Genomic DNA, 18,584 nt, shown 5'->3' on the forward strand with positions numbered 1-18,584 from the left:
TCTCCAACTTTGCCCTGTACAGTGCAAAGGTGGAACCTGTCAAAAGGTTGTATGCGTGCACTATTTGGACATTTACCCCACAAAGGCAGCAGCAGTCTTACTGTTGGTGTACAGTCCGGCTGCCCAGATGGAGGTCGGACGGTGGGTGGGAATGAACGGGATTGGGGGTGGGTTCTCACGCAGTGTGCTGCTGCCTTGTCTCCTGAACAGGGAGCAGACTTCACAGAAAACTGAGCCCCAGAGGAAATCAATTATCCGAATGAAATAGTGCCTGCCCAACTTGTTCGGATTAATCGAGGTTCCTCTGTACATGTAGGACACTGGTAGTGTGTGAAATAAATACTTCACATTGGTTGAGGAAAAAGTACGTACGTACACAAGTCAGGAAGATGGATTGTGAAATCTGAGCAGTTTGACATAGGGAGTAAGGTGGTATTGGAGGCTTTGGGGGGCTTCAAAGTGGACAAATCCCCAGGTCAGAATGAGTTATATCCCAGGGTGCCGTAGAAGATGAGGAAGGAAATCACAGGGGCTCGGGGCTAAATTTATAATTTTGCTCTGCCCATAAGGGAAGTGCAAAGGACGAGAGGACAGTTGGTATGATTTCACTTTCAAAAACAGTGATAAAGACAAAAATCAGGGACTTATAGACCAGCAAGTCTCACATCAGTGGCAGAGAGTATATCAGAGAAAATTCTGAACGACTGGATTAATCTTCATTTAGATTAGAAAGGTTTCATCAGGGATTTTATGCTGGAACTCTATAGAAAGTTGGTTAGGCCACACTTAGAGTATTGTGTGTAGATCTGGAATTCACATTATAGGAGGGATGTGATTGCATTAGAAAGGGTGCAGATGAGACTTACCAGGATGTTGCCTGGGCTGATGTGTTTTATTGGAAGAGAGACTGTATAGATTGGGGTTGTTTTACTTTAAGCAAGGGACACTGACTGGAGTCATGGCTAATACGTATAAAATTATGAGAGGCACAGATAGGTTAGACAGGAAGGAACATTTCCCTTTAGTGTCAGGATTAACAACCAAAAGGACACAGGTGTAAGGTAAGGAGAAGGAGACATAGGATGAGGGGAAAACATTTTTCAGAGGGCAGTAGAAATCTAGGACTCACTTTCTGTAAAGATTGTCGAGTAGATCTATAGTTGCAATGCTAAGGCATTCAAGGCTGTAGGCCAAATGCTGGCAAATGATATCAGAATGGCTAGATAGTTGTTTTTGACTGATGCAGACTTAATGGACCATAAGGATTTTTTCCTATGCTGTAAGCGTCTACAACTCTGGGCTGAATCGAGGAATGAAGAGATTTTCTTGCAAAGGAGTGGATGAGTCGACCAGAAGTTAAGAAGAATGAGAGGTGATCTTGTGCCGATAGCACGGAGGTCAGCCAGGTGGATTTCATAGAATGAGTTATTTAATTGGACCAGATTAACAGTCCCGACAGATTAAAAAAAGTGTCAAGGGTTCAGCTCAGTCAGAGCTGGCTGAGGAAGTTAGACCAGTATCAAGGACATGTAAATATGGGGTGACTTGGTAATGGGATACTGGTCTCTGAGGAATTATTTCACTGGCAATGAGATAAAGCATGTTGCTGAAGAAACTTGCTTACAATCGCTTTTGAGTTGGGGTAAGCATTTCTGGCATCACGTCATTATTTGGGAAGCTTGACTTGCTTGATCCTGCTGAAGACTGGAACCAGTATGAGAAAAGAATACATTTTTTAGATTAGATTACTTAGGTGGAAACAGGCCCTTCGGCCCAACAAGTCCACACCGACCCGCCAAAGCACATCCCACCCAGACCCATTCCCCTACATTTACCCCTGCCCCTAACACTATGGACAATTTAGCATGGGCAATTCACCTAACCTGCACATTTTTGGACTGTGGGAGAAAACCAGAGCACCCGGAGGAAACTCACGCAGACACGGGGAGAATGTGCAAAATCCACAGTCAGTCGCCTGAGGCTGGAATTGAACCCGGGTCTCTGGCACTGTGAGGCAGCAGTGCTAACCACTGTGCCACCGTGCCACCCACTTTTTGGGCAAATGAAAAACTGAGTAATTTGCTTGTGGACCCTCAGATTTTTCTGTGATTAGGAGCCAAACTTTCCATGAGGCACCAGATACTAAAACCTTTCAGGAGTTGACAGATTTAGTTAAAGAATATTATGACCCCAAACCACCTCTAATTCTGTGATGCTATCATTTTCACTCAGCAAATTAAGAACCAGGGCTTTTGACTAGATTAAGATGCCTGGCAGAGGCATGTGACTTTGTTTTAACCTTACTGAAATGCTAGGAGACCGGATGGTATGTGGGATTAATAATGCAACCATGCAAAAGTGCCGACGAGCTGAAGCCCATTTGGACCTCCAAGGGGCACTACAACTGGCGGTAAGTGGAGCATATATGAGTTGCAAGGTATTCCCATGGAAGTGGACACCCTTGCCAGTCTGACTGAGCTTGGGGAACGCTGCTTGAGTGAAGGCAAATGCACAGCTACACACAGATCATATTTCAAACAGCGGACTCTAGGTCAGCCCACAGCAAAATTCCAAAACAAAGCCAAGCCTCAACCAAACAGTTAAAAGTTTCTTCAGGATCAGAGTTGGCAAGCCATTGTAGTTGTAGCCAGTAAATCAGACTCAGCAAACAAATCCTACTAAACGTAAATTGAGTGCACAGCCTAGAAAGTCAACCTATATCTGGCTGGAAACAGTTAAAATGCTTAGCAACATCCAACTCATAACCACTCAAAACAGACATCCTATTAAATGGTTACCTGGTTTGAATGGGGGTCAATACCAACACAGCCAATTCAGTGATCGCAGAACCAGTTTTTAAACAAAATTTGCTCTGGCCTCCAACCCTTCAGTTTGTGCAAGGCCTTGGCTAGACTGAAAACCTAGATCAGGGAATGTTTACAGATTAAGGGTACAATTTCCAGTCTCTTATGAGAAGCAGCTGGTTCAGTTACCACTGACTGTTGTAAAAGGCTCAGGTTCAAGTTTGATAGGGTGAAATTAGTTGAGAGATTCACCTAGACTAACTCAACATTTTACAATTACAAAATGAATGCCTGAGTAAAGGCCTAATTAAATACCCAGCAGCCTTTCAGGAAGGTCTAAGAACTTGCAAAGGTTCCAAGGCCACCATGTATGTTGTCCAGGAAGCAATTCCACAGTTCTGTAAGGCCTGCCCAGTACCATACAGGCAAAAGGAGAAACATAAGTCAGCAGGCTAGAAAGTGAAGGAACCATGAACCAGTCTAGTTGGTGGAATGGGCTGAACCAGGTGTACCAATTTTGTAGTTGACAGTTCAGTTCAACTTTGGGGATTTTAAACAAACAATAAGCTGGATAAATACCCAGTCACTCCGCTTGGAGGATTATATGTAAAGTTGTTAGGGGGTCTCTCCTTCACTGAACATGAGCCATGTGTACCTGCAATTGTAGTTAATGAGGATTCCCTGAAGTATGCTACAATTAAGACGCACAAGGATTTGCGCTAATATACAAGACTACCATTTAGGGTACTGTCAGACTGTGCCATTTTCTAGCTGAAGATGGAGAATATTTTGAAAGGACTACCCCAAGTCGCCATTTATCTGGATCACATGCAAATAACAGAAGACCAATAAAGGAGTACATAGAGAACTTGGACTTGCCCTTAGACATTACACTCAGCCAGGCAAATGCCTAAGAAGGGAAGGCACCCCAAGTGACCCAGTTGGGCTACAGAGTTGACAAGACCAGGTTACACCCATTGGAAGGAGAAAGTGAGGTCTGCAGATGCTGGAGATCAGAGCTGAAAATGTGTTGCTGGAAAAGTGCAGCAGGTCAGGCAGCATCCAGGGAACAGGAGAATCGACGTTTCGGGCATAAGCCCTTCTTCAAGAATTGGAAGATCAAGTGAAGGTAATCAAAGGTGCCCTGGCTCCCACGTCTGAACTAGAGCTTAGTTCACCAGCCCAAGAAAGGCCTATTACAGAAAGTTCATAAATAACCTACCCTCCATTTCAGCAGCTTTGCATCAACTGGTTTCAAAAAAAAAAAAAGAGTCTGCTTTACAAATGGTCTCATAACCAAGCAATAGCTTTTAGGGAAGTGAAGTTCCAGCTATCCTTCTCTAAGGCACACTATGAGCCAGAGAAAGATTTGGTATTGACACGCAATGCCTCCCTGTACGACAATGGGGTAGTATTAGCTCATTAGTGGCCCAATGGAGAGGAACACCCAATAATGTATGCATCCAGGACTTGGGCTAATGCTGAGCATAAGTACACCCAGATAGAGAAGGTAGGTTTGATGGTCATAGTTGCAGTCAAGTGGTATCACCAATATCTTTCATGGATTAAGTTTATAATAATGACTGATCACAAACCCTTGCTCAGTCTGCTTAAAGAGGACATGGCAGTGCCGCCCACAGATTCAGTGATGGGCTCGAATATTAAGTGCATACAATTACAAGTTGGAACACCATCCAGGAGGCCAAGTAGCAAATACATTGAGCCATTTCCTAATGAAGGGCTCAGCAAAACAGACTCTCCTGCTCCTTAGTTGCTGCCTGAAATGCTGTACCTTTCCAGCACCACACTTTTTGACTCAGTCACTGAAAGAGTCCATAATGGTTTTAAAATTTTCTGGACACAGTTCCCGTCACTGCTGACAATATCATACTTTGAACGCAGCAAGATCTGATGGGGAAACTAAAGGACCATCAAAACCAGAACTGAAACCTTTTATGGATCCAGAGACCAGATCACAATAGAGGATGGCATATTGTTGTGAGGAGCAAGAGTGACTGTCCTGAGCAAATGTTGCCGCCAGATACTGCAGAGCTATACTAAAGGTCATCCAGGGATTTCCATAATGAAGATATTGGCGAGAGGTTATGTCTGGTGGCCAGGCTTTGATGCAGTGGGACAGTGTCCAGTGTGCCAACATGGACAAAAATCACCACCAGAATCTCCCCATTTGTGGAAATAGCTTGGTAAACCCTGGACTCTGTTACATGCTGACTATGCAGGCTCTTTCATGGGCTCCATATTCTGAGTCATTGTAGGTGCCCAATAAAACTAGTTGGATGCTCAGAGTTCATGCATCAAACACAGGAACGATGATAGAAAACCTGCATGCATCATTTGCTATGTACTGACTCAGAGAAGTGCTGGTTACAGATAAAGGGCCACCATTTACCAGAAGGAAATCTGAGTATTTCCTAAAGTCAAACGGCATTCAGCATACAAGGACAGGTCTATGCCATCCATTATCCAATGGCCTGGCAGAAAGAGAAGTACAAACGTTGAAGATAGGTTTGAAGAAACTGCCTACAGTTTCGCTAGATACCAAATTGTCCCAATACCTATTTGATTGTAGGACCACCCTTCCTGCATTTACAGGGATAGCTCAAGTTGCTGGAGGCAAGACAACTCTGCACTAGGCTGAAGGAGGTGGGTATTTTGCCTGTCCTCGGATGCTGCCTGAATTGCTGTGCTCTTCCAGCACCACTAATCCAGAATCTGGTTTCCAGCATCTGCAGTATTTTGCCTGTCCTCGGATGCTGCCTGAATTGCTGTGCTCTTCCAGCACCACTAATCCAGAATCTGGTTTCCAGCACCTGCAGTATTTTGCCTGTCCTCGGATGCTGCCTGAATTGCTGTGCTCTTCCAGCACCACTAATCCAGAATCTGGTTTCCAGCATCTGCAGTATTTTGCCTGTCCTCGGATGCTGCCTGAATTGCTGTGCTCTTCCAGCACCACTAATCCAGAATCTGGTTTCCAGCATCTGCAGTATTTTGCCTGTCCTCGGATGCTGCCTGAATTGCTGTGCTCTTCCAGCACCACTAATCCAGAATCTGGTTTCCAGCATCTGCAGTATTTTGCCTGTCCTCGGATGCTGCCTGAATTGCTGTGCTCTTCCAGCACCACTAATCCAGAATCTGGTTTCCAGCATCTGCAGTCATTGTTTTTACCACCCTGAAGGAGGTGGGTATCATTGTTGAAATGGCATCAGAAACATCTGTGCCAGATTGCATCTAGCATTTTACTTCTGGGCAAGTTTCGTGTAGGAACCATGGAAATGGCCAAACACTGGTAAGAGGCTTGGTTGATGCAAGGGTAGGATGAGCAGCATATAAAGTTTGGTATGAGCATCAGTCCTGAACAAGCATGTGGACTTTACATAATAGTGTGCGCTTCAGAACTGTCAAGGGCTGTAAGAACCCATAGGCTCTCTCTCCGTCAAGCATTGAAGGGACCTTGGAACCTAAGACAGACACAGTGGACCTTGCTGTATCAATGCCTTTGCCTCCAAAAGAAGAGAATGAGTTTCTCCCAAGATGCTCCAGGCACAAGAGGAGGGTTCCTGTGCATTATACGTTGCCCATTTCCAACGGTGAGTTGGAGGAACCTGATTCAGTCCTAAAATGCTACATGAGACAGTATAAGAGGAGGAATCGGTGTCTTTGGACTCAAAGGGAGGGTACAGTGACTATAACTAGGTCAGCAATGGTGGACCTCAGATTGAGTTCCCTGATTGCACAAGATTAACAGCCCCAATCAGGGAGCTCTGGCAGACAAAAAAAAAATAGTCAGACAAAAAAAAAGCCAGACATTGATATTCAGAGCTAGCTCTGAGGGAGCTGGACCATAGAACATAGAACATAGAACATAGAAGAATACAGCGCAGTACAGGCCCTTGGGCCCTCGATGTTGCGCCGATCCAAGCCCACCTAAACTACACTAACCCACTATCCTCCATATACCTATCCAATGCCCTCTTAAATGCCCATAAAGAGGGAGAGTCCACCACTGTTACTGGCAGGGCATTCCATGAACTAACGACTCGCTGAGTGAAGAACCTACCCCTAACATCAGTCCTATATCTACCCCCCCTTAATTTAAAGCTATGCCCCCTTGTAATACCCGACTCAATACGCGGGAAAAGGTTCATACTGTCTACCCTATCTAACCCCCTAATCATCTTATACACCTCAATCAAGTCACCCCTAAACCTTCTTTTCTCTAGTGAAAACAGCCCCAAGTGCCTCAGTCTTTCCTCATACGATTTTCCTTCCATACCAGGCAACATCCTGGTAAACCTCCTCTGCACCCGTTCCAATGCCTCCACATCCTTCCTATAGTATGGCGACCAAAACTGCACACAATATTCCAGATGCGGCCGTACCAGAGTCTTATACAACTGCATCATGACCTCAGGACTCCGGAACTCAATTCCTCTACCAATAAAAGCCAGTACGCCATATGCCTTCCTCACCGCACTATTTACCTGGGTGGCAACTTTCAGAGATCTGTGTACATGGACACCAAGATCCCTCTGCTCATCCACACTACCAAGTATCCGACCATTAGCCCAGTACCCCATCTTTTTGTTATTCTTCCCAAAGTGAATCACCTCGCACTTAGCTACATTGAATTCCATCTGCCACCTTTCTGCCCAGCTCTGCAGCTTTTCTATATCCTGCTGTAACCTGCCACATGCTTCCTCACTGTCAACAACTCCTCCGACTTTCGTATCATCCGCAAACTTGCTCACCCAACCTTCTAACCCCTCTTCCAGGTCATTTATAAAAATGACAAACAGCAATGGTCCCAAAACAGATCCTTGCGGAACACCGCTAGTGACGGCACTCCATGAAGAAACTTTGCCATCAACTACTACCCTCTGTCTTCTTCCATCCAGCCAATTCCTAATCCAAACCTCCAACTCACCCTCAATGCCATATCTCCGTATTTTCTGCAGTAGCCTACCAATGTCAAGGTCTTTCCACATGTAAGTAAAAGGGTGACTTGGTGACAAGATACAAGCCTCTGGATTTATTTCAGATCTTATTAGAGCATATATTTTCTAAGGGACCTTAAAGTAATTGAGCATTGTGGAACAGGTAGAAATATGCAGTTTAGGCCAAGATCAAATCTTCCTTGATCTTCCTGAAAATTGAAATAGGTTTGTGTGGCCAAGTGGCCTACTCCTCCTCTTTCTTTTAGATCCACAAATACAATTGCAATGTTAATATTCGGTCTAAAGTTTATTCACATACCTATCATACATCAGTGGTCAAGTTTGCACCTAGTGTTTATTTCAAATACTAATGGAGCACCTAGAGATTCAATTAAAAAGGAAATGGCTTTTACCGGACTTTGTAGAATCATGGAAACCCTTTTCCTCTGCTCCATCATATTGAAATCTTGGCGCAAATCTGGTGGCATATTCCTTTCTCTGAGGTATTCAGGATTGTTCTCATCGACTCGATCAAAGTACTTCTCCTTGTGCGGAGCAGTTGGAGGTGGGGAAGTAACCACCCCCACACCAGAGTCACCATTCATTGCAAGTTGTTTTAAGTTCCTATGGGGGAAAAAAAATTTCAACATATCATAATTAATAATAAATCACTAGTAAAATAAAAGCCTCCATCTTGTCTAGTTTTGCAGTTAATGATCTTGAGCAGGAAAAAAAAACTATGGCAAAAAAAAAACAAGTTAAATTGACAATTTGCTCCACCTTCATTTTTTATAAAATACTGTACATAATTACATCTTTATTTGACCATTTTAACTTCACTTGAGTCCAAATATAATTATTAAGTATTAGAACATAGAACAGTACAGCACAGAGCAGGCCCTTCAGCCCACGATGTTGTGCCGACCATTGATCCTCATGCAAGGTAAATCTAATGTACGAACCCTTAAAATTTCTGTGACCATATGCATGTCCAGCAGTCTCTTAAATATCCCCAATGACCTCGCTTCCACAACTGCTGCTGGCAACGTATTCCATGCTCTTGCAACTCTCTACATAAAGAATCCACCCCTGACATCCTCTCTATACTTTCCGCCAAACAGCTTAAAACTATGACCCCTCGTGTTAATAATTTCTGCCCTGGGAAAAAGTTTCTGGCTATCAATTCTATCTATGCCTCTTATTATCTTGTACAACTCAATTAGGTCCCCTCTCTTCCTTCTTTTTTCCAATGAAAAAAGTCCAAGCTCAGTCAACCTCTTTTCATAAGATAAGCCCTCCATTCCAGGGATCATCCTGGTAAACCTCCTCTGAACCCTCTCCAAAGCATCCACATCTTTCCTATAATAGGGCGACCAGAACTGGACACAATATTCCAAGTGCGGTCTAACCAAAGTTTTATAGAGCTGCAACAAGATCTCACGGCTCTTAAACTCAATCCCCCTGTTAATGAAAGCCAAAACACCATATGCTTTCTTAACAACCTTGTCCACCTGGGTGGCAATTTTAAGGGATCTATGTACCTGCACACCAAGATCCCTCTGTTCCCCACACTGCCAAATTGCAATACTTTGTAAAACCAGGTGAGCAAATCAAGAGAAGTTAAAGCAATCAAAATTCAGTAAAAAGCTCAGCAGATCTGGTAGCATCTGAAGAGAAATCAGAGTTAACATTTTGGGTCCAGTGACCCTTCGGAATTTTAACTTGGATTTGTCTTCACAGATGCTGTCAGATCGGAGCTTTTCCAGCAATTTGTTTTTGTTTGATTTACAGCTTCTGCAGTTCTTTTGGTTTTTAATCAAAATTCATTGTTCAAGTGTCTCTGTCAAAAATGCCATTTTTTTCCTCAACTAAACTGTTTTTTAAATGCAAAAAGACTGTTTAATATATAAACAGTTTTTGAAATGTAATCGGTTTTAAGATAATCCACAAGAAACATTTGCTTTACATAAATAGGGACAGCAGTAGGTTAACTGGGCGCGTGAGGCCCTTCATTAACAATCACTAAAGCTCATAGCTTCAGATACACATCTCTGCTTTCCCACTATCACCCATCCCAACCCAACATCTCTCAACCCCAAGTCATGAAAAAGTCTTTCCAAGTCTGACTTGAATATGAATATAATTGTTAACAAGTCTCCACAAAAGTATTCCAACAATTAACTCTAAAGAAAATCCTCTTCACCCACACTTTAAAGACTCCCTACATTTGCCCCCAGTTCTTAAATACCCTGCAAGAGACATATTATTCACAGCCGACCTATCACACCATCTCAATTTCATGTACTTTAATAAAGGCATCACAGTTTTGCAAAACTCAAATGAGCATAGGTCTGACCTGGTCAACCTTTCCACATGAGACAACCTATTCATTCTAGGAGTCAGCCTAGTAAATTTTCTCTGAACTATCTCAATAACAAGTATATACTTTAACTAAGTAAATGCAAGAACATAATAACAAGGAATAATTCAACCCAGAGCTTGCTTTGTCATTCAATACAATCATGGCTAATCTCACCTTGGCCTTAACTCCACTTTACGATCCATTCTCCATATCCCTCAACTAATTACTAATTGAAAATGTGCCCATCTCCTCAAATTTACTCAGCTCCCAGCATCTACTGCACTCAAGGGTAGTGAATTCCATAAATTCATAACCCTTTGAGAGAAATAATTCCACATCATCTCTGTTTTAAGAGACCAAACTAAAAGAGTACACTCAATGGAGTCTCACCAATATCACAGAGTTGAAGCGGGACTTAGCTACTTTTATACTCTTTGCAATAAAGGTCAACTTTCCATTTGCTTTCCTAATTCCTTTATTACCTTCATGTTGACTTTGATTTGTGTACAAGGCAATCCTGAACGCCCCCATACTCTTTTCCACCCTCCCTGCTCATGTAGATAACCTCAAATGTTCTTACGTTATATTCCATCTGTCAGTTCTTTACCCATCCACTTATCTACATCATTTGCAGACTGTTCTCCTCACTTGTTTTCCTAGCCATCTTTCTACAGTTAGCAAATTTGGCCACAATACATTTTTCTGAAGTCATTAACATAAACTGCTAATAGCTGAAGCCCCAGAAAGATTGTTATGGTTTTCCATGAATTGGTTTGCAATGCTGAAAATGACCTATTTATACCAACTCTATTTTATATCAGCAGTGGTAGTGTACATATCTCTGAGCTAAAAGGGGGGGGGGTGGGTTCAAGTCCCACCTGATAGAGGTTTGTCATTTTAATTTATAGTATTTATTTAAATGTTAGCTCACCAATTCTTTAACCTTCGTTCACATGTTTGGGAAACCACTTCATTTATAGGCAGGGTATGAGATACAGGCCATTGGATAGACTTTTTTTTAAAAGCAACTTCAATCATCTTATGTTTCAGATATGATATAAACCTTCCAACAATCAACAAAACAAGATCACCAGAAAGAGGAGGAACTTGATGCATTTCCAATGCAACTTTGCAGTTAATGCAGGCATCATGGCTAGGTCAGTAGTATTGCCAATCACAAATTCAGGAAGTGGTGGCGAGTTACCTTCTTGAACGGTTTAGTCCAACTGGTGACTCAATGACATTCAAAGAGTAAAGTTCCAAGTCAGGAAGGTGTGTGACTTAGAGAGGAACTTGCAGACAGTGGTGCTCCCATGTCCTTCTAGGTAGGATGAATAGTGGGTTTGAAATATGTTAGATTACAAACAAATAATTGTTTTTAATTCATACAAAATTACAATAAACAAAATTCCTTACTTTGCTCAGTTAAAGTTTTCCCTTCTAAATAGCCATAGAAAATAAACCTTAAACAGCATTTTAAAATAGATCAAGTTCCCTCAACATTAATGGAGAGAGAGTGTTGTAATCGCCCCATAATACACCCTCAAGTTAGTGCTCACTCAAGTACGTGCTTCCTTCAAGGCCCCATAGTTCTAAAGCAGCCCTCCGCTAACTTGTGGGCCCATTGTTTCGTACAATGCTGCTATAATTTGCAAGCTGTGCTTTCAGACAATGGCATTAAAATCGCAAATCAAGGAGACATATTTAACCCAAGGGTGCCCAAGAAGGTAACAATCCTGAAGAGTGTAATACTTTAATTTATTCAAAAGGAAAAGCTGAAAGATTACTCAAGAAAACAACTTGTATAGACTTTTATACTTTCTAGTGCAGACACTAATTACAATCTCATGAAATTCAACTAGTGAATAATATCTCAAGGGAAGTTGATTGTAGTCATGATTTGGAGATGCCGGTGTTGGACTGGGGTGTACAAAGTTAAAAATTACAACACCAGGTTATAGTCCAACAGGTTTAATTGGAAGCACACTAGCTTTCGGAGTGACGCTCCTTCATCAGGTGCTTCCAGTTAAACCTGTGGGACTATAACCTGGTGTTGTGTGATTTTTATCCTTAAGGGAACACTGCATGACATCAACTTTTAATTTTTTCCGCCTTCTTTCCACTGAACAACCTGGAACGCTAATACATGGGTTCATTTGATGACTAACTCAGATTGCTGCCAAAATTTTACTGTAACAGTTTTTCCCACCCCATTTCAACATGTCCAATGCCAATTAGCCTCATGAATTTTCAATAACTACTCTCCAGTACACATCACAGCCAAATTGAGTTTTCTGAAAGCTTTTAGCAATAATAAGAGCTATTCGCAGATCAGGAGTTTAAAAATACAAAAATAAATCAAGCAGAATAGTAGGTTTAGCCCTTTATATTAATCCCCTGTAGGCAAGAGGGTAAAGTACCTAAAACACAGTTACCCTTAATGGAATGAAATTTGCATCATACAATGTTTCTAGCATCAGTTAACAGTCATCTTCAACAAAATTTGAAGAGTAATTTGCAAGATTTGAAATCATGTCAAATAGATTAACTTCATAAAAGAAAAACCCTTCCTTTCCACTCTAAATATAATATCTGAGCTACAGCAGAGCTAACAAAAGTGGGAGTTGAGACCCCAACTGGGATTGGGAGCTGAAAATTTAGGGGCCATGAGCTAAGAGGCTGTAATGGCTGAGTTACCCATCAATGATCCAATAGATCATCTCCTCCTCCCCTACTGTTCACTGATCATCACAACAGGCCTCAATATAAGATGAGGAGATACAAGTAGATAATTCAGCACAATAAGTCTACTGTCATTCAACATGACCACGGCTGATGCGATAATCCTCAGGTCCACTTTTCTGCCTTTTCCCCATAACTAGCTTCCCTTACGGATTAAAAATCTGACCATCCATCTCAGCCTTAAATATCCTCAAAGGATCGACCAATTACAGTCCTCTGCTGCAAATAATTCCTCAGATTCACTACCCTCAGAAAAAAATTCCCCCTCTTTGTCTTTACTGGGTGACTCCATACTCAGATTATGCCTGCTGATCTTAAGCTCTCCTACAAAGGACAAAAACCTCTCTACATCTATGGATCCTGCAAGTTTCAAAAGATCTCCTCTCAAACTTCTTAGTTCCGAAGAGTACAGACAATCCCTGGGTTGCGAATGAGTTATGTTCAAGAGTCTGTTCGCAAGTCAATTTGTACACAAGTTAGAACACAATGTAGGACAGTGTAAAGCAGCTATTTGTAAGTCAAGGAAATATTCATAGATCAGGTCTTTAAAATTACACCTTTGCACAGGATTGCATTCATAAGTACAAACATTCATAAATTGTAAATCTGGGACCACTTAAACAAGCCAACCTACTCAACCTCTCCTCATACCTGGTATCAACCTAGTGAACCTTTTCTGGTCTGCTTCCAATGCCAGTACATCGTTCCTTATTTTATAATATTCCAGGTGTGGTCTGATTAGTGTATTGTATAGTTTTAGCGAGTCTTTCCTTTTTTTTTAATACAACACCTCCTTTGAAACAAAGGCAGACATTACATTTTCATTCCTTATTACCTACTGAACTTGGATGCTAACTGATGATGTGTACAAAGACTCCCAAATCCTACATTTTTGTGCAGTCTTTCTTCATTTAAATAATATTCAACTCTTTTATTCTTCCTGCCAAAGTGCATAAATTCACACATTTTTCCACATTATACTCTATCGGCAAAGATCTTGTTCACTCGCTCAACTCCTCTTTCTTTCTTTCTCTCTTTCTGCAGACACTGTTAGCCTCACCATTTGCCTTCCCACCTAATTTTGTGTTACCTACACTTTTGTTACAGGTCCTAATTCTTTTTTCTATTAGCTGGCCAATCCTCTTTTCATGTTAACATACTACTCTCACCACTATGGACTCTTACTTTTTAAGTAGCCAAACATGTAGTACCTGATCAAACGACTCCTGGAAATTTAAATATTTTACATCCAACATGTTTCTTGTATCCTCCTAGTTACTTCCTCAAAAAGCTCTAAGCAGCTTGTCAGGTATACTTGCCCTAGCATGAGGCCATACTTTACATCAAAATACTCTTAATACATCCTTCAATCACAGCATATATAACAGCAGTCGGAAAAAGTTTGGGAAGCACAGAGTAAAGGGCTTTAAAACGCAGGTGTACATAACACATGCTAAGACTTTCTTTGAATGAAGGATAGCAACAATTGAAACAAATTGGCAGTTTGTTGATAGATTCACTATAAATATTCAAATATTGATTAGATAACCTGCCAACTGCAAACATAATGCATGAAAAGGTAGATGAAGTATTAGAATGACATTGGAGAGGTAATCTTCACATTTCTTTGCATTAACAGATCACATGACCACCTGATGGGAGCAAATATAAATCATGGCATGTTTAAGTTGCACTCTCTCAAAATGGGATGTTTGGTGGATCCCAGTAATTCCTTCAAGGGATGTCGTCAAGGTCAGCATTGATCACCCATCACTAAGTACATTTGAGAAATGGATGGTGAACTGCCTTTTTGAAAGGCAATAGACCAAGGATCAATTACACTTGCTCTTTCATTATCACAGGATCAAAATCCTGTAACTCCCACTCTAACAGCAATACAAGTATATATGACAAGTGTCAGAGAAATTAGCCCAATAAATGAGACCAAAAACACAGATTGAAGTGAAATTAACAGTTTACTAACTAGTACAGCAATATCACGAAAGGGAAATTGACTAAGCTGAAACAGCACAGACAGACAGTCTGTCCAGGTAGCCGAAAACACACTTCCTTGAGCTGAGAATCAAGCCAGGTTTTATAGGAATCTTGTACAATGAGGTTGTACATAGTGTTTTAGCTTTTATTAATAGAGGGATCGAGCTCCGGAACCATGAGGTTATGCTACAGCTGTACAAACTCTGGTGCGGCCGCACTTGGAGTATTGTGTACAGTTCTGGTCACCGCATTATAAGAAGGATGTGGAAGCGTTGGAAAGCGTGCAGAGGAGATTTACTAGGATGTTGCCTGGTATGGAGGGAAGGTCTTACGAGGAAAGGCGGAGGGACTGGAGGCTGTTCTCGTTAGAGAGAAGAAGGTTGAGGGGTGACTTAATAGAGACATAGAAGATAATCAGAGGGTTAGATAGGGTGGACAGGGAGAGCCTTTTTCCAAGTATGGTGATGGCGAGGACAAGGGGGCATAGCTTTAAACTGAGGGGTGATAGATACAGTACAGATGTCAGAGGTAGTTTTTTTTTACTCAGTAGTAAGGGTATGGAATGCTTTGCCTGCAACGGCAGCAGATTCGCCAACTTTAAGTACATTTAAGTCTTCATTGGACAAGCATTTGGGATGTATATGGAATAGTGTAGGTTAGATGGGCTTCAGATTGTTGTGCTGACTTGTCATACCATCGAGGGCCGAAGGGCCTGTACTGCGCTGTAATGTTCTATGTTAATTAAAATGGGGAAAAATACAATGTATTTGAAAATTAAGTAATCCAGTTACGATGGTGATAATTGAAAAACAGTTATCGGAAGAAAATCCTGATTGTCGATACAATGTAACATCCTGGCAACATCAACTAGTTCTTGATGGGATCAGGAGATTCCAGCTCTCTTTGCAGGAACATGAGAATGTCCCTTTTGAAACAGTAAGGGGTTTCCATTGTTCCTGTCGCCTCTCCATTTGACTTGTCCTTTGTGTGGCTTTGTAATCGCTGCGTTATAAGACTGCCCTCAGGGCTTTAGGACAGCTGTGTTGACTGGGTCCAGGAAGCATATTGTTTGTATGTCTTGGGCAGTGTATTCCCTTGTCTGCGAGTGATTATGGTCATGTCTGGATTCTCCTGTCAGCCTGTTTGGTCACTGCTGAGGCATTCTGAGTGTTTCGGGTATGACTTGGACAGGTTTGATTTCCTGTGTTCTGTGTGGGCATGGTCATAGAGTCATAGTCATTACAGTGGCAGATCTTTTTTCCACAACAAGGCTGAGGCATTCACAACAATCTTCAGCCAGAAATGCTGAGTACATGATCCATCTCTATCTCCTCCAGAGGTCTCCAGCATTACAGGTGCTAGTCTTCAACTATTTTGATTCACTCCACATGATATCAATTACCACCCCACTCACTATCATAAAGGGTCTTATGGTGTAGTGGTGCTGCCCTTACCTCCAAGCCAGGGGTTGCCTGCGTTCAAGTCCCACCTGATGTTCAATAACATCTCTGAAAAGGTTAGTTAGAAGGTATCTACTTGCTATCATCAGTCAAGTGATGAAAAATGTCACCAATAGCATTACCAAGCAGCACGTGGGTAGCAATAACCTGCTCACTAATGCCAGTTTGGATTCCGCCAGGGCCACAGCTCCTGACCTCATTGCAGCCTTAGTTCAAACATGAACAAAAGAGCTGAAATCAAGAGCTGAGGTGAGTGTGTGACTGGCTTTGACATCGAGACAGCATATGACCAAATGTGGCTTCAAGGCGCCCTAGCAAAATTGAAATCAGTGAGAATCAGAACAAAACCTCAACACTGGTTACAAGTCATAGGAGGATGGCACATGGGAAGGTTGCTGTGGTTGGTGGAGTTCAGTCATCTTAACTTCAGGACATCTCTGCAGGAATTCTTCAGCTGTTTCAATTACCTTCCTTCCATCATAATGTCAAAATGGGGGATAACCATGCAACATTCAGTATACTGGACAATTTGTTACTCCCAAAATACTGAAGCAGTCCATGTACAAATACAAGACGACCAGGACAACATTCAGGCTTGGATTGAAAAGTGGCAAGTAACATTTACATCACACAAATGTAGAAAATGACCATCTCCATCAAGACAGAATCTAATTACCATCCCTTGACATTGTGATCACTGAACATCCCACAATCAACATCCTGAGAGTCACCATTGACCTGGACTAACCATATAAATATACTGGCTACAAGTGCGATTCAGAAGCTAGGAATCCGGCAACGAGTAACTCACTTCAAATCCCCAGAGCCTGTCCATTTATAAGAGGTACAGTCTGAACTGCGATGGAACACTCTTACTTGGGCGAGTGCAGTGCCACAACACTCAGTAAGCTTGACACCATCTGAGAAAAAAAACAGCCTGCTGGATTTACAGCACATCCACAAAACATCGATCACTGACATTCCAGTGCAGTGACTTGGAAGTGCTGGTGTTGGACTAGGGTGGACAAAGTTAAAAATCTTAACACCAGGTTAAGTCCAACAGGTTTATTTGGAAGCACTACCTTTCAGAGCACCACTCCTTCGTCACGTGGTTGTAGAGGTTAGGATGATGCTAACAGAATTTATAGGCAAAGGAGTCCAGTGTCACGGAGATATGATACAGTAAATAATCTTAGATTAAAACTTTCATCTTTTATAATGGGATATGCTGGTTTCTGTTTTTTGATATGTAAATCCTAGAACTTCTTTTCAATTACATTCTCAAAATAGATTAGATTAGATTACTTAGATTGGAAACAGGCCCTTTGGCCCAACAAGTCCACACCGACACTCTGAAGAGCAACCCACCCAGACCCATTCCCCTACATTTACCCCTTTACCTAACACTACAGGCAATTTAGCATGGCCAATTCACCTAATCTGCACATTTTTGGCTTGTGGGAGGAAACCAGAGCACCCGGGAGGAAACCCACGCAGACATGGGGAGAAGGTTTTTAAACAATAGGTGTGAGGTCTGTCTGTGCCCCAAATGTTATGTCAGACTGACAAACCTTGTGTATAGTTTCACAGAATTTTACACGCAATGTTTGAGCAAAATATAATTCTACAAAAATAAATTCACCCCATAAGCTTGTGTGCGCGCATGTAGGAGCAACAGATTGTGTGAAAGCTTAAGGGCGAGGGTGTGAGGGTGCGTGTCGTGCAGTGGGGCATGAACCCAAGACCATGGTTGAGACCATTCCCTTGGGTACCGAACTTTTGTTATCAGCTTCTGCTCAGCCACTCTGCATTGTTCCTTGCCCCAAATTGCGCCTTGGAGGATGGTCACCCAAAAGTTCAAGGCCGAATGTCCCGGAACACCAAAGTGTCCCCCGACTGGGAGGGAACATTCCTGCCTTGTAATTGTGCAGTTGTGATATTAGGGAATTAACTTCCTCTGCTGACCTTCAGGAAAGTGGATGTCCTGAGGCTAGGGTGGGGTGCCTCTGACTTACAGATACATTGTACGAAATTACATTATCATCTCTTATTATTCAAAACTAATTGCATGGCCATTTCCTTGCCATTCAAAAGCCTATTTACAATTTTATCTTCATTCAGAAATCAATAAGAATATCACAGTTGGAATTTGACTACTCCCTGTAGTTAAAGTACAATTCACACCACATCTAGCCATTAATGGATGATTTGTATTATATTGTTTCTCGAGGTGATGTGGTCACTGCATTGTGCCTTGAGTGGCATG

The 18,584-nt window shown here is 42.0% G+C and overlaps 1 protein-coding gene across 10 annotated transcripts in view; it reads right to left on the reverse strand.

Annotated features, from left to right (window-relative positions):
* add1 (adducin 1 (alpha)) overlaps positions 1–18,584 on the reverse strand; it is a 180,474-nt gene that overhangs the window by 113,984 nt on the left and 47,906 nt on the right. For all 10 annotated transcript variants that reach the window (XM_087974379.1, XM_087974393.1, XM_087974397.1 and 7 more), the window contains one exon: positions 8,173–8,383. In XM_087974379.1, coding sequence (XP_087830505.1) covers positions 8,173–8,383 — 211 coding nt within the window. The remainder of the gene's footprint in view (positions 1–8,172; positions 8,384–18,584) is intronic.

This window comes from Chiloscyllium plagiosum, unplaced genomic scaffold (genome assembly GCF_037043375.1).
Source record: "Chiloscyllium plagiosum isolate Xiang-an unplaced genomic scaffold, Cpla_swu_hap1 HiC_scaffold_2, whole genome shotgun sequence".
Lineage (NCBI taxonomy): Eukaryota > Metazoa > Chordata > Chondrichthyes > Orectolobiformes > Hemiscylliidae > Chiloscyllium > Chiloscyllium plagiosum.